The sequence below is a fragment of the Callithrix jacchus genome, chromosome 3 (assembly GCF_049354715.1).
Source record: "Callithrix jacchus isolate 240 chromosome 3, calJac240_pri, whole genome shotgun sequence".
NCBI lineage: Eukaryota > Metazoa > Chordata > Mammalia > Primates > Cebidae > Callithrix > Callithrix jacchus.
This window is the reverse complement of record NC_133504.1, coordinates 112695516-112710763: the sequence shown is the minus strand read 5'-3', so window position 1 is coordinate 112710763 and position 15248 is coordinate 112695516. Positions and strand designations below refer to the sequence as shown.

At 39.3% G+C, this 15248-nt stretch overlaps 2 protein-coding genes across 34 annotated transcripts in view; one reads left to right on the top strand and one right to left on the bottom strand.

The window, feature by feature from the left end:
• Window positions 1-6995, bottom strand: part of WDFY3 (WD repeat and FYVE domain containing 3) — a 301952-nt gene extending 294957 nt beyond the window's left edge. For all 33 annotated transcript variants that reach the window (XM_078366917.1, XM_078366923.1, XM_078366915.1 and 30 more), the window contains exon 1: window positions 6542-6995. The gene's annotated coding sequence lies outside the window, so the exon portion shown is untranslated. The remainder of the gene's footprint in view (window positions 1-6541) is intronic.
• On the top strand, window positions 6546-7019 carry LOC108590749 (uncharacterized; the record flags this gene model as incomplete). Its single annotated transcript, XM_017970063.3, has 1 exon — window positions 6546-7019. A coding segment is annotated over one exon (474 nt), but the record flags the coding sequence as incomplete, so codon positions are not given.
• Between the last annotated feature and the right edge of the window lie 8229 nt (window positions 7020-15248).

Genomic DNA, 15248 nt, shown 5'->3' with positions numbered 1-15248 from the left:
AAGATTAGAAGTTACATTTGGGCCATGCTGAGGTTGACATGCCTGTGTAATATCTCAGCAGATATGTCAAAACTAGCAGTTGCACATATCCCAGCATAAAATCAATGGTTCAGATGTCATTAATACTTTTCACACAAACAAAACTTGATAAACTTCATGGCAGCAATAAAAATCAAATACATTTAATTAGAAACATAAATTACAGTATTAGATGAGAATTAGCCTAAATGTTAAAAAGTAATGCTATAATCTTATTATATATAGTCTATATTACTCCTTTTTACAAGATCTGGGGATGAGTTAAGATAATATGATCAAATTATTTCAGTCTATGAATGTTAGAAATAAGCAAACTACCAAAAAATACCTCAATAATATAGTAAATGTTAGCTTTTTTGGTTTTTACCCTAGTTTTACTTCCCATTAGCCTTCCTAATTATAACCAAGATTAGGTAGGGGCAAGAAATGTAGGCTTTAGAAGCCTGTTATTTGAAAACTATATTCCTGATATATTTACTATTCACATTTTCTCTCATCACTGGATAACTGCACATTCTATTAATGCTACACAACCACTTCCCCTAACTATTCAACCTCCAGATTTCTCAATGAAGACAATGCTTCCTCCCGGAAGTCCTGCCAAACTTTGAAGTCTGAGTTCCATGCCCAACCCACCTCCACACCAAATGTACCTACCTACAGCATCCACATCTCACATATGTGATACCCTGTTCAACAGTCTCTTCCACTCAACTGAAAGCTTTATCATGATAAGGCCCTTCAATTCCTATATGCACAAGATATTTGTGTATGTATATGAAAGAATAAATGTATGAATCAATGACTGAACAAATGATCCATTTTTTGTGAGAACTGTTGAGATGTTTAAACAAACATCTTTCATTATTACAGGGTACTCAAACTGGGAATATAGCTATTCTTATTTACAATCTAACATGACTATTTATTTTACAAGGTTATTCTTCTTTCTTCCGTGGCTCATGCCTGAAATCCCAGCACTTTGGGAGTCCAAGGCAGGTGGATCACGAGGTCAGGAGATCGAGACCACCCTGGCCAACATGGTGAAACCCCGTCTCTATCAAAAAAAAAAAAAAAAATTGTTACAGCAATAGAAAATGGACTTAGGAAAAAAAGAAAAGAAAAGAGATGGGGGTGTCACTATGTTGCCCTGGCTGGTATCAAATTCCTAAACTGAAGCAATCTACCAGCCTTGGCTTCCCAAAGTGCTAGGATTACCAACATGAGCCAGTGCACCTCGCAGGTTACTCTTCTAAGGGTTTTATTTCATATCATGTTTTGAATAAATGATCTTATTCCAATAGGGCAACCCAGTATTTTACTATTGAAAATTACGTCTATGGCCATACCACCCTGAACATGCCCAATCTTGTCTGATCTCGGAAACTAAGCAGGGTCGGGCCTGGTTAGTACTTGGATGGGAAAATCACATGTTGATATGAGCTATGTGTAATTGAATCCTTTGTCCACACTAAAACTACATGAAATTTCAAAGATAAGATTTTAATACTGTGGTTTCAGAAAGAGTAGTAACTAACTTGACAGTTCTCAAGATTCTAAAATAAAAAACAATTCAATGAGTTTATAGAAATTGGTGAAATCCCATCAAAGCCAAGTATTGGCATACAGGGAGCCACAAAGAATTTTTTTTTTGCCTTTAAGTCCAAGTAAAAATTGTAATAAATAAATAAAAAGCTTTATGATAAATTTTTAATTTCAGTTTTTTAAACAAAGCTTTACCTGTTTAAAAAGGTTCATTTTAAAAATTCTTAACAGCTAAGTATTAGAAGAATTCCCTAATGATGATTCTTTTACAAAAAGTAATTTTAACAACATGAAAGGTAAATGCACAGTAAGAACTCAAGAAATAGCCTTTAAAGGTTGCAGTCTTCCTAACTGATGCCTAAGCTAAAGAAAATTATTTTTTAGAAACATCTATCATAAACTGTCTATGTTGAGCCTAAACACTACTGAAAATAAGAGTCAAAAGATTTAAAGGAGACCACTACACATATAATAAGTGGCCAAAGTTTTAATAACTGACAATACCAAGTGCTGACAAACATGTGAAGCAACTGACACTTTCAGACATTGCCACAGGAACGTAAAATGATATCATCATTTAGGAAAACAATTTAGCAGTTTGATAAAAAAAGTTTACTGATATTAATAAATATACACTTATAGGACCAAAAATATCCTACTCCTAGGTATTAACTCAAGAAAACCTAAAATTTTTGTCCCTCACATAGACCTGTATGCAAATGTTACAGCAGCTTTATTCATATTTGACCAAAACTAGAAACGACTCAAATGTCCATCAGTTTATGGACGGATGAACAAATTGTGTTACTTGATATAAAGCAATGCTACTGAACAAAAAAAGGAACTGTGCTGGAGCTGGCTGGTACCAGCTCATGGGAGCCCATTGTTAAATTTTCAGGAATTCTATGAGCTGGTAGCTTAACATAGGCCAAAGTGAGAGTGTTTACACTACAATGATTAGGAAATGCTACAAATAGAGGATTCTTTTTTTTTTTTCCTGAAGAGCATATTGTTAAAACATTTCCCAGCACATCACTGAAGAAACTACTGATAGATGTACCAACTTAATAAATACCAAGCATTATGCTAAGTGAAAGGAAACACAAAAGGCTACATAATGTATAATTCCATTTACATATGCTAAAAGAGATAAAACTTTAAGAGCATCAATTAATGGTTTTCAGGGGTTGGGATGTGTAGAGGGAGCTCATGATTAGCAGCAGGAGTGAACTTTTTAGAGTAATGGAAACGTCTTTTTCTATGTCTTGATTGTGGTGGAGACTATTCCATTATAGAGATGTGTTAAAACATTTACTACATTTAAATTATGCTTCAATAAACAAAAAAACTAAAGTAAGAGCCATTTATTTCTTAATTATTTCATGGATAACAAATACATCACACACAAAGGGGGAACTGGATTTATCAGGGTAAATATCAGGAAGGCAGATTTTGACTCGACATAAATAGAAATAAAGATTTAAAATGTCAAAAAAAAAAAAAAAAAAAGGCCGTCACAGTGGCTCACGCCTGTAATCCCAGCATTTTGGCGGACTGAGGCAGGCGGATCACTTGAGCTCAGAAGTTTGAACTGAGCTTGGCCAACAGGGTAAAATCCTGTCTCCACTAAAAATACGAAAATTAGCCAGGCATGGTGGCAAGTGTCTACAGTCCCAGCTCCTAGTGCGACTGAGGCACAAGAATCACTTGAAACCAGAAGGCAGAGGTTACAGTGAGCGCAGATCACACCACTGAACTCCGGCTGCAGCGGACACAACAAGACCCAGTCTCAAAGGAAAAAAAAAAAAACAGTGGGGAAAACTGCAATCATAGGAAATTCTAAAAATCAGAAGTGGACAATCCTGCCAAGGATGCTGTAGAAATGACCCTACGTCAGGTATGATTTCAGACTAGTGTCATTAACAGAAGTTAGTATCAAGATCTCTTCATACTGGGAGTTCAGAGCTCCAAAATCTCATGATATTGTATGCTCTGATAATCTCAGATATACTTTGCAATTCTAACTAAAACATCAATTACTTATTTTAACATCAATTGAATTGTATCACCAATCAAAGTCTAGCATAACCTAGTTATGAATGTTGGCTCTGACTTCAGACAACCTGGGTTCACATGTTGGCCCACCAGTGTTTGTATGACTTTAAAACAACTTGTTCTATTTCCCATCTGTAAAATGGGATTAATATTTTCATTTGGTTTGAATAAGAATGTATTAGAAACAATGTTTATGTGCTAAACTCTTAATCACAAACATTTCTTGGGCATAATCAGAAATGAAGAACGTAATTCATCAAATGTAATCTTAAGAATTTTACCTTTCCGAATATGGAATACTTATAATTTAATTTTACACCTAGAAGTTCACAATCTTTTACAGAGCTAGATCCTTTTGAGAATGTGATCACCACACAGACCCTTTATCTAGAAAAAATGCAAATATACGCTATATTGTGCTTATGATTTCTGGGGAGCCAAGGACCCTCAGAAGCATATGCATGAAATTGAGAAAGAAGCAGGGCATGATAGCTCACACCTGTAATTCCAGCACTCAGGGCATCTAAGGCAGAATAATTGCTTGAGGCCAGGAGTTCAAGTTCAGCCTGGGCAACACAGGGAGACCCTCATCTCTACAAAAATTAGACAGGCATGGTAGCATGCACATGTAGTCGTAACTACTTGGGAGGCTGTGGAGGAAGGATCACTTGGGCCCAGAAGTTCAAGGCTGCAGTGAACCGTAATCATGCCACTACACCCTAGCCTGGGCAACAGGGCACGACTCTGTGTTGGAAAGAAAAAAAGAGAGAAAGAAAGAGAGAGATTGAGGGGGGGTGGGGGGGATTAAGAACACCTGATGTGAACTTTTAAAATTGCAAAATTGAGCAGTGAAATTTAAGAATCTCTTCAAAGTAGAGAATCCAACTAATACTGAAATATTATATTGTCATTTATTTTTTAAAAACAGATTTTGCAAGAGTAGGACATTGTGTTTTCTAATTTATTCATACTTTTTGGAGGTGATATAAATTTTAAGTTACAACTATTTTTTTCTTTAAAAAAATTTTTTTTGGTAGAGTCAGGGTGCTGTATGTTGCCCAGGCTGGTCTCTAAATCTTGGCCTCAAGTGGTCCTCCGGCCTTAGCCTCCCAAAGTGCTTGGATGACAGGCATGACCCACTGTGCCCAACCAAAAGCATGCACATAATTCAGATGAACTCATTTTAACTTATGGAAATAAACTGGTAGTAGAAACCTATCTTTCTAGCAGCTTGAGACACAATGGTTCAAAGTGTTAACATACTCCACTAATGCTCAAATATCATAGGAAGAGTTCTCAATTCTAATGTAATACACACACACACACACACACACACACGCACATACATATATATATACCTTTTTTTTTTTTGAGACAGAGTTTCGCTCTTGTTACCCAGGCTGGAGTGCAATGGCACGATCATGGCTCAACACAGCCTCCGCCTCCTGGGTTCAAGCAATTCTCCTGCCTCAGCCTCCCGAGTAGCTAGGACTACAGGCGGGCGCCACCATGCCCAGCTAATTTTTGTATTTTTAGTAGAGACGGGATTTCACCTTGTTGACCAGAACGGTCTCGATTTCTGCACCTCGTGATCCACCCGCCTCGGACTCCCAAAGTGCTAGGATTATAGGCTTCAGCCACCATGCCCAGTCTGTAATATATATTTTTAAACATAAAAACACATCTATCTAATTCCTATATTTAAGAGTCTCATGATAAAAGTTTTATTTTTCTTTTTTAAAGTGGGATTTATTTTTCACCAGACTTATGCACTAATACAACATCTGGTTTTCTATAAATTAGCGTGTCCTTGGTTCTGTTTTATGTCATGTTTGTTATGTCGCCTAACAGTGAAAACTAATTGTTCCCAACCTGCCACCAAATACCAACCTGGAAATATGCCACTATTTCAAAAAGCCCAAAGAATAGGGTTTTGTTTTTCCTTTTTAATTGTTTGGTTTTTAAACTACATAGTAAACCGGTTGGCAACCATTACTGAACAAAAATAGTTTTTCGTATGCATGAGCACCATTTTCCCACAGAAAACAACCAATTTTAAGGTACTGGAAGTCCATGCAAGGGTTCACATATACAGTAAACACCCTTTCAATCTGGTTTTATCACATTATTTCTGTGAAAGAAAGACCTGATACTGCAGATCTCAGAATTATATGGTAAAAATCAATGAAACGCTGCACCTGAGGCTCAAACACTAGCCAGAAGGCCTTTGGTCAGAAAGGTCACATCTGCTTTATAAATCCCGCCGTAACTGTGAATGTTTGCGATTCACCACATCCCCAGCACAAGAGAACTGGTGCATCTCTGGTTCCTTCCATAATCTAACGGCTTCCAGCATAGGGCGTAGTGGGAGAGGCCCGCAGCCCTGGAGACAGCGCCGGAGGGATGGAGGCCGCTCCGCTGCGCCCAGGTGCGGAGGGCTCCAGGAGCCGAGACCCCGCGGGATGCAACGGGCTTGGGGGACAGTGCCTGATCCCCTACCCCTGGGCGCCAGGGCCGCCAAGTTACGCCCCCACTGCTTCCTAGAGGTAATGTCCAGCCTACTCCTCCCCCATCTCCCAAAATAGCCCGGTTCCGCTCCCCTCCGCCTGCCGTCCGTGACCCCGACCCCGACCCCGACCCGACCGCGACGGCGCCCTCCCCAGGCCGCAGCGGAGGACTCGGGCCAGGCCGCCAACCCTGGCGGCCGCGGCGGCTCCAGGCCAAGGCGGACCCTAGGGAGGACAGCAGCTGGGCCGCGGCCTGTCCCTAGGGGGAGCGGGTACAGGGCCGCCAGTGGGCAGCGCCTCCGCCCCGCACGAACAAAGCGATCAGGCGCGCCGGCCCGAGGCAGCGCCGCCTCTCCCGGAGCACCGGGGGCGGGGAGGATGGCGGGGGCACTCACCTGAGGGCCGGCGGAGGGCGCGGGCGGGCCGGGCCCGGGATCCCGGACCGCGCCGAGGACGCGCGGTTTACGGGAAAGAGGCGACCGGCGTGGCGTCCACGGTGGGGCCCGGGAGCCCCGCGGCGCGGGCCGGGGGCCGGGGCCCGGTTCGATTCTGCGACCGCGAGGTGCGGGAACCGGTCCGCCGGGCCAGGCAGCGGTGCTAGGCGGCTGGGGCAGCGAAGCCGCCGCCTTTCCCTTCTCCTGCCCCCGTCCTTGCTCCGCAGCGTCCTCGTCCTCGTTGGGTCCCCGCCGCCGCCGCCGCCGCCGCCTCAGCCTCGGCGCTCTTCGGGCTTCTTCTCTCCATCAAGGCCGGGCCGACCCGCAGGGACCATCCCGGGAAGTGAGGGGTTGTTGCCGTTTCCCGCAGCTGTTGGTGGCCATCTTTAATCCTCCTCCTCCTCCTGCTTTCTCCACCTCCCGCTGGCTGCCTGACTGACTGACTCTGGATCCTCCTCTTTCCCCTCCTGCTCCTCCTACTGAGCCGGCCGCAGAAATTGCAGCCGCTCTGCCTCTCCCCCCCCACCCCTCCTGCCTTTCCTTCCTCTTTCCTTACTTCCTTCCCTTCCCTCGGCTTCCCGCTTTCCCCTCACTCTCAGCGGCTGCCTTCGCCCTCGTCTTCAGGCAGCGCCTCTGGATGCTCCCAGCTGGACTTCAGCCCCGCTCCCCTCAGTCCCTCTCCCCACTGCCTTTCAGACGCGCCCCTTCACCGCCCCGCGCCCTGCTCCCCTCTCCCACCCCCCACCCCTGCCCCTCTCCGCGCTGCTCACCCTCCTCAGTCCCAGTTTCTCAAAGGACTCAGCTGAGAAAGGACAACTGGGTTCTTCAGCTATCCTTATCCCTACACCCTTTTGCTGGATGCTGTCAAAGGCGATGGAGAAACGCAAAGCTGCGTTAGTTTTACTCTAGCTGGAGTATAAAAGAACTGCCCACGCCAGCTATTTTACTACGCAGCCTCGAAACTCCTGCACAGTCACCTGTGTGGCTCTGGTCCATGATGGGACCGGAGTTGAGGAGCTAGGTCTCCAGAGGTGCCTTCTGTCAGTGACCTTCAATCGGTTCCATAAGATTTTAGGTTTTCGCTTTCCTTCCTGGAAGGGGCATAATTTATACCTTTGCAGTCCCAACAAACAGTATTTAGACCAAATAAGTATCCTTTAGTAAACCTAGAACTGCTTAGTGATCAGCAGTTTGCTAGTTTGTTCCTATACAACACAGTAGACAATTTGGGTCACGCTTCAGTTCTGGCAGTGAAGACAAACTGAGTCAGCAGTTAGGAGTGGACTCCCTTAAACAACAGGGTTAGAGTGGGGAAGTGGTCATAACATCGCTCTAAGGACAAACTTGTTTTTCCTAACACTGCAATCTAGGGAAGTTTCAGGATTTCCTCTAATAAAGATAAAGCAAGTTGGATTTGCTCTTTTCTTCTTTTGGTCGATTTTGCTTTAAGTGGGATAAACCCTTTGTGCAGAGGCCAGGTGGAAATGGACTCATTTGTAATGATTTACTCGCCAATTGGATTGTAATTATTCCAAGGTAACAAATTTGTAGGTAACACTGCTAACAAATGCAGATGACATATGTGAGTGCTCTGGGGGAGAGTCACAGTTTTTGCTTGTGGAGCACTAGCTATTTAAAATTTTTTTAAAAAGCACTTTGCCCTTTCAAAATAACACTAGTGTGTTCAAAGGTTAGTCTCTTCAACAGACCAAATGTGGGCAGAAATGTTTTTAAATGTAGTTTTAGATTTTACTTCAAAATGAGTAATGTTTTAAAAGTTCAAATACAAGATTTTGTCATTATAAAAATGTAAGAGTTTCAAATCCCTTCGAAAAGAATATGCCAAAACAAACCTAAAAATATATTTTAGTAAAAATACTAGTATTCTTTGTTGGGGGTGGGGAGCTGAATTCTAATATTTTTCTTTAATCTTCACGAAGTAACCTAAATTAACCCAATTAGGTTCAAGATTTCAGCTGCCATCTTTCAATGCCAGTAATTTTTCCATTTGAAATCAACAAACCTATGTTTAATAAAGTATTTGAGACAGCATTGTACAATACATTTTGGAATAAATTATTAAAAACAAAGCACCTATATGGGGGTGTGTGTGTGCACGCACATGTGCTTTGTCGTTCTTTTCTTTTGGCCTTTTGGTGTTTATTCTTTATTTAGAATTTGTGTCTTCCAGTATATTTCTAGAAAAAAATACCACAAAATTCTTGACTCTGAACTATTCACTTATAAAACTATATAATAATTGGAGAAAAAAGAACGTTAGATACCATGAATATACACTGAGAAAATAGGCTGACTTCTTTTCAACATTAAGACCATCACACATTTTTAAAGGAAGATTTTCAATTCGAGGCTTCAGGACTCCTGTCATTGTGATTTTATTTACACTGAGGGAAGAAGAGTTACATTTTAACATGTCTTACTCCTATAATTATAAATATTTTTCTTTTAAATAATTGCAATAAAGTTCACAAATCTATCACTATGCAAATGCAGCAATTTTCTTATTAACGTCTTACAAACTGAAAATCTCGCAAAGGTTTTTCAGTGATAGACGTAAAAATAAATATACCAAGTTTTTTTTTTCTTTTTTACTGAAGCCACATAAACATACATACAGTAATAATGGGAAAATCAGACCCTTCACATTTACTTTTTTACAGCCCTGTCATCATTACACCCTTACCTTTAGTCTTTGTTGCCAGCTAAGTGTAGTTTCACTGTCATCTTAGGAATCAAGTATGAAAAGAAGATGGTCAAATCAGGTTTTCCTATAACGTGATTATTGTTTCATATGTATTCACTCTCAGATAAAGTCAAGGTCCTCTATAAAACAAAGAATTGTGTTAAAGTGGGATAAACCCTTTGTGCAGAGGCCAGATGGAAAGAGATCTAGGCATGTGCAGCAAACTCCTCTGGGAATAGAGGAGCAAGCATGAAGGGCTATTTCTAAACAGTTCTGCACTGGGAGGCTGGTCTCCAACTTACAATTCATGAATAAGGTGATTGTGGAGAATAATAACCAAGAGGCTATCTGTGACAATAAGCAAACAGAAGCCATATTTGCTTTTAGCATGATTGAAAATGACTGAAGCATAATTTTAAATGAGGGAAATTGGAGATAAAACGTTCATGAAAAATATCTAAAAGTAAGAGGATTTGCTATTTAAACAATTATTTTCTTTATGTTTTCTTTTAAAACTATACAAGAAATAATTTAAACTTGGTCAGGTAGAATTATCCCAGAGATGAGCATATGTAAATTATAAAATTTTAAGATGTTTATTCCAGAACATAGAGTGCTAAATGATGCTGGGACACAAAAATCAAAGGGAATGGAAGTGTTAATTGACATATTTAAAAATTACTGAATTACTGTATTACATATATTAACTATATATTTCCATTTTTCCAGGCTACTAGACACAACAATAGAATTATCATATTGTTTTTCCTGGTTCGAAAGGACCAGATGGAAAAGAAACTGGGCAAACCAATGAACGTCTCTGGGGATTATGGGAATTGAATGTCTATAGAAACCATAGTCCCAGACAAGAACATAGTCTTAGGTAAATGTTCTCATAATCTCAATTCTTTAGAAAAGATAATATTTCTGTTCCACATCTTCCTCTTTAGGTAGACTGTCTAAAATATCAAGTGAATAATGACAAGCCATAGTTATCTGAACTGATTGAAATATAGTATCATTCTTCACTCCTCAATTTAGAGAACTACTTATAATTAACTGATGAGCTGTCCCTGAGACAGTGCCATTTATAGTCATTACTGCACTGTAATTGGGGAGAAATGCTTTTAGAAAGTTCCAATTAGAGACTTTTTCAGTTGTTTTCTTATAAATACATTCAAAAGAGGTACTGGAGAGTTTGTTTTGTTTTGGGAAGGGGCATATGTGTAGCTCTATGTATTGTTTCTCTTTATACTTAAGTAATATGTAATAAAGCTTCTTTAAACATTAAAGAGCAATAGGCTCACAGGAGGAAACAGGATAGTATCATGTGTTGCCCTTGTTCATCATAATTATCAGCATTATAATAGAGACAGGGGGTTTTGAAGATTTTTATTATTAATAAATTTTATTTTTACTTAAAGTTGAAGGTCTTCTTCATTTTCAATCTTTTTGTTTCTCTATGGAGCATTCAGACTTTTAAAACCAGTATCTTTACAATGTTTTTATACCATAAATACACTTGACCCTTGAACAATTCAGGTTTAAACTATGCAAGTCCACTTCTATGTTAATTTCTGCTCCGTCAGCCACCCCTGAAACATCAAAACCAACTCTTTCTCTTCTTCCCCCTTCTGAGCTTATTCAATCTGAAGATGATGAGTATGAAAACCCTTATGATGATCCTCCTCCACTTAATGAGTAATAAATACACTTTATGATTTTCTCAATAGCATTTTATTTTCTTTGGCTTACTTTATTGTAAGGATAACTATCTAATACATATACAAAATATATGTGAATTGACTTTATATTATTAGTAAGGCTTCTGGTCAACAGTAGACTATTAGTAGTTAAGTTTTTGGGAATTCAAATGTTACTCACTGCACAGAGGCCAGGGAGGGCATCAGCCCTTCTAACTCTGGCGTTGTTCAAGGGTCAACTCTAAGTAGTATACACATCAAACGTACTTCACTCATTAAAAATTCTGGTGAAAAATTATTCAAATGTCTCACTATAGATCATCTTGTCAAAGCTCTGTAGCAATTTCAATGAAATCCAGGTCTCCTGACTCAGTCTCAAGTCCCATAACTTCAGGGTTCATCTTAGAGGAGAGAAACTCAACCAAAGAAACTTTTAACTGTGCCATATTCAGTTAAACATCATTTAAACTTAATTTCCAGAATTAATGTTCAGCATTGACCTTTCTTAGAGATAAAGCCAAGGAATCAAGTAAAATTAACAGGGTTTTCCTGTTTTCAAAAGAGAACAATTGTTTGCAATTAACAAGGTAAAAAGCAAATTTAAGGAGTTTAAGAAAGCTCAAGTTAACTAAAAAATGTGTGATTTTTTTGAAACCTAAAACAATCCCTATCCTAGAACACTTATTTATGGTTCAAAAAGTATAAAGTTAACTCAAAAATACTGTGTTATTTCACGGATTAAGTTAAAATTGAGTGTTGCAAGACTCAGGAAACAAAACCTCAGTTAGCTAAATAAAGTAAAATACTGCCATCTGCTGACTAGAATCAAAAATGTGTTGGTCTTTTGCACATCTGTAACTAGCGAAAGGCCTCTGCTAATTTATTCCATAAGTCTTTAAAGCATTCTAAAAAGCACTATGCTGGGTGATACAAAATTGCTCAGTCTCCTAGATGGACACTTAGGACTATATCCTACGCCACTATATTAGTTGGAGTTCTCCAGAGAGACCAAATCAATAGAATATATAGATACAGGAGACGGGCTTTATTAGGGGAATTGGTTCATGCAATTAGGAAGGCTGAGAAGTCCTACTACAGGCCGTCTGCAAGCTAGAGACCCTCAGGTGTCAGTAGGGTGGCTCATTACAAGTGTGCTGGCCTGAGAACTCAGAGGGGATCTGGGATCCAAAGACTGCAGAGCCTGGTGATCCGAAGTGTAAGTCCTGGATCCAAAGGCGAGAGAGCCTGGCATTCTGATGACCAAGGAGAGAAGAGTGTATCCCAACTTCAGGAGAGATAAACCAATTCACCTTTCATCTGTTTTTTCCTATCTGAGCCTCCTGCTGATTGGGCGGTGCCCACCGACATTGAGGGTGAGTCTACCCCACTTAGTCCACTCAGACTCACACTCCAATCTCCTTTAGAATACCCTCATAGAACACCCCAAAATAATGCTTTATCACTTCCCTACATATTCATTAATCCAGTCAAGTCAATACATAAAATTAATCATCAAAACTAGCATGTAGTGGTGGTTATCATTATTCAAACAGTTAAATCTGACCATAATCAGTAATGCAGCAATTATAGGGCTTAAATGTAAATGAGGAAATAAAGTTATTAACTGAAAATTTTGAATCTAGAAAAATTTTACATAAAGACTTATTTAAGCCTGGGTTTGGTGGCTTACGCTTGTAATCTCAGCATTTTTGAAGGCCGAAGCAAGTGGATCACTTGAGTCAGGAGTATGAGACCAGCCTGGCCAACATGGTGAAAACCTGTCTCTACTAAAAATACAAACATTAGCTGGGTGTGGTGGCGGGCAACTATAATTCCAGTTACTCCAGCTATTTGGGAGGCTGAAGCAGGAGAATCACTTGAACCCAGGAGGCGGAGGTTGCAGTGAGTCAAGCCAAGATTGCACCACTGCACTCCGGCCTGGGCCACAGAGTGAGACTCTGTTAAAAAAATAATAATAATTAAATTAAATTGTATAACTACAGTAAAAATGATTTGGAAAATAAAAAAAAATTTAAAGTTTGAGTCACGACCTAATTACTTCACTTTGCAAATATTTGAGTGCTTGTTAGTCTAGAAACTAGATTGCCTTCAAGAGATACAATAAAAATCTGTCCACCTTTATGGAGCTCACAGTCCATAGCTATCTCACAGAAAGAGATAGCTATCAACCAGGAATTACAGTGTCTTAAGAACTATAACAAGATGGTACAGGAGTACCTCCTTCTGCCCTAGTGGGACACACAAATTATTATCAACACATATAAACTAAAGTCTAATAAGCATTTGCTACTGTCCTCTTACTATAAATAATCTTTGGACTTATTCAAGAACTGTATTTTGAGCTTTCTGTCTGAGTGGAGTTTTTGTTGTATTGCTTTACTCAGAAAACTTAAAAGGTTTATCACATCTCCATTTCTCTCATTCCCTGCATCAAATCCATTACAAAGTATTGTAAATTTTAATTCCTAAATAACTCTCAAATATGAATACCTCTTCCCATTTTCTCTGGCATTACCCTCATTTCATATTTTCAACTGAGATAACCTTTTATCTGGTCTACCCACATTCACTTGAATCTCTTCCAATTCATTGTTTCCACTTACAAATTTTCAGTGGCTCATGGGACTTGGCATAGTAAGCCAAACATCCACCTCCATAAAGGTGGACAGCAGGTTTTTAATATATCTCTTACAGGCAATCTAGTTTCTGGCATAGCAACCATTGAAATATTTGCAGAGTGAAGTAATTAGGTCATGACTCAAAATTTAAATTATTGTATTTTCCATAGTGTCAACATGAACCATTATTTAATGCACTTTCTCTACTGCTGTTACTCCAGCCTGTTCAGTCCCTTCTCCTTGACATGCTCCCTTTGCCACAGACCCTTTGCATAATCGAGTTCCTGTCTCTATTCTTCATCTACTTTACCAATGTCTTCACTGAACTATCTAAGTCACAAATCCCACCATTAAATTTTTCATAGAACCACTCGATCTTCCTTTATAGCACTAATCACAGATGCAATTTTGTAGTTTTTTATGTTGTTATGTGGCTTATGTCTGTAAATTCAATGAGGACAATGACTGTGTTTTGGCTCTTTATTGTTCCAGTATTGGTACCACCATTTTACATTATAAAATTCTTCCAAATCAGAGTAGAGGAGTTTTGAATCAAGCAATCGATACCTAGTACAACTTAATGAAGTACACAAATTTAAAGAATGAATAATATATGTTGGATTATTGATTATTCCAAGCACATTTAATTTATAATTTTTACCTGTTTATTTCATATGTGTTATGACAAGACTAGAAAACATATTTGTTTTCTTTAACATTGCCTGCGGGGCCCTGCCATTCTAATCAGAATGTGTGCTAATTTGAGGACACTCTATCTGCAAGACAATATCATAATTGGGGAGGAACTGTGAGTGAAATCGACCATTGACCTAGTCTTTTTAAGATCTTCTCTATCACTGCAATATTTTGTGTTTCCTCTTTTGCTCTTCCTTATCTCTTGACATTTCTGCTACCATAATATACCCTTAAAAATCAGATTCCTTTTTTGCTGTTGTGCTTTTGAAACTTCCAGATGATGGGATAGGGTAGAGGGACACAATAACAAACAAAATAACAAAACATACAACCTACAGTTACTTTAAAAATTTTTCTCAGTAGCTTAGGTTTCTAAACAGAGGCAGTCACAAATAAATAGAGTTATCTTTACTTGCCTTGTCAAGGAATTAAATCATTCTGAATTCATAGTGAGACTCTATAAAATCAATTATATTATGTATAGAGTATTATTTCTTTTCTTTTCTTTTTTTTTAAGTAGAGAGAGTTTTGCCATGTTGTCTAGGCTAGTCTCTAACTTTTGAGCTCAAGTGATCCTCCTACATGGACCTCCCAAAGTGCTGAGATTACAGGCATGGGCCACCACTCCCAGCCTAATTTAAAAAATAAAATAAATCCAAGTGGAATTTAATGACATACTATGATGGTTAATTTTATGTGTCAACTAACCTGGGCCACGAAGTACCCAGGTGTTTGGTTAAACATTGTACTGGGTATGTCTGTGAGGATGTAGACCACGTAAAGCATATTGCCCTCTCCAATGTGAGTGGACTTCATCCAATCTGTCCAAGACCCAAATGGAGCAAAAACAGTGGAGTAAGGCAGAACTTACTCTCTGCCTGACTGTCTTTGACTTGGGACATCAGTCTTCTCCCACTTTCATACTT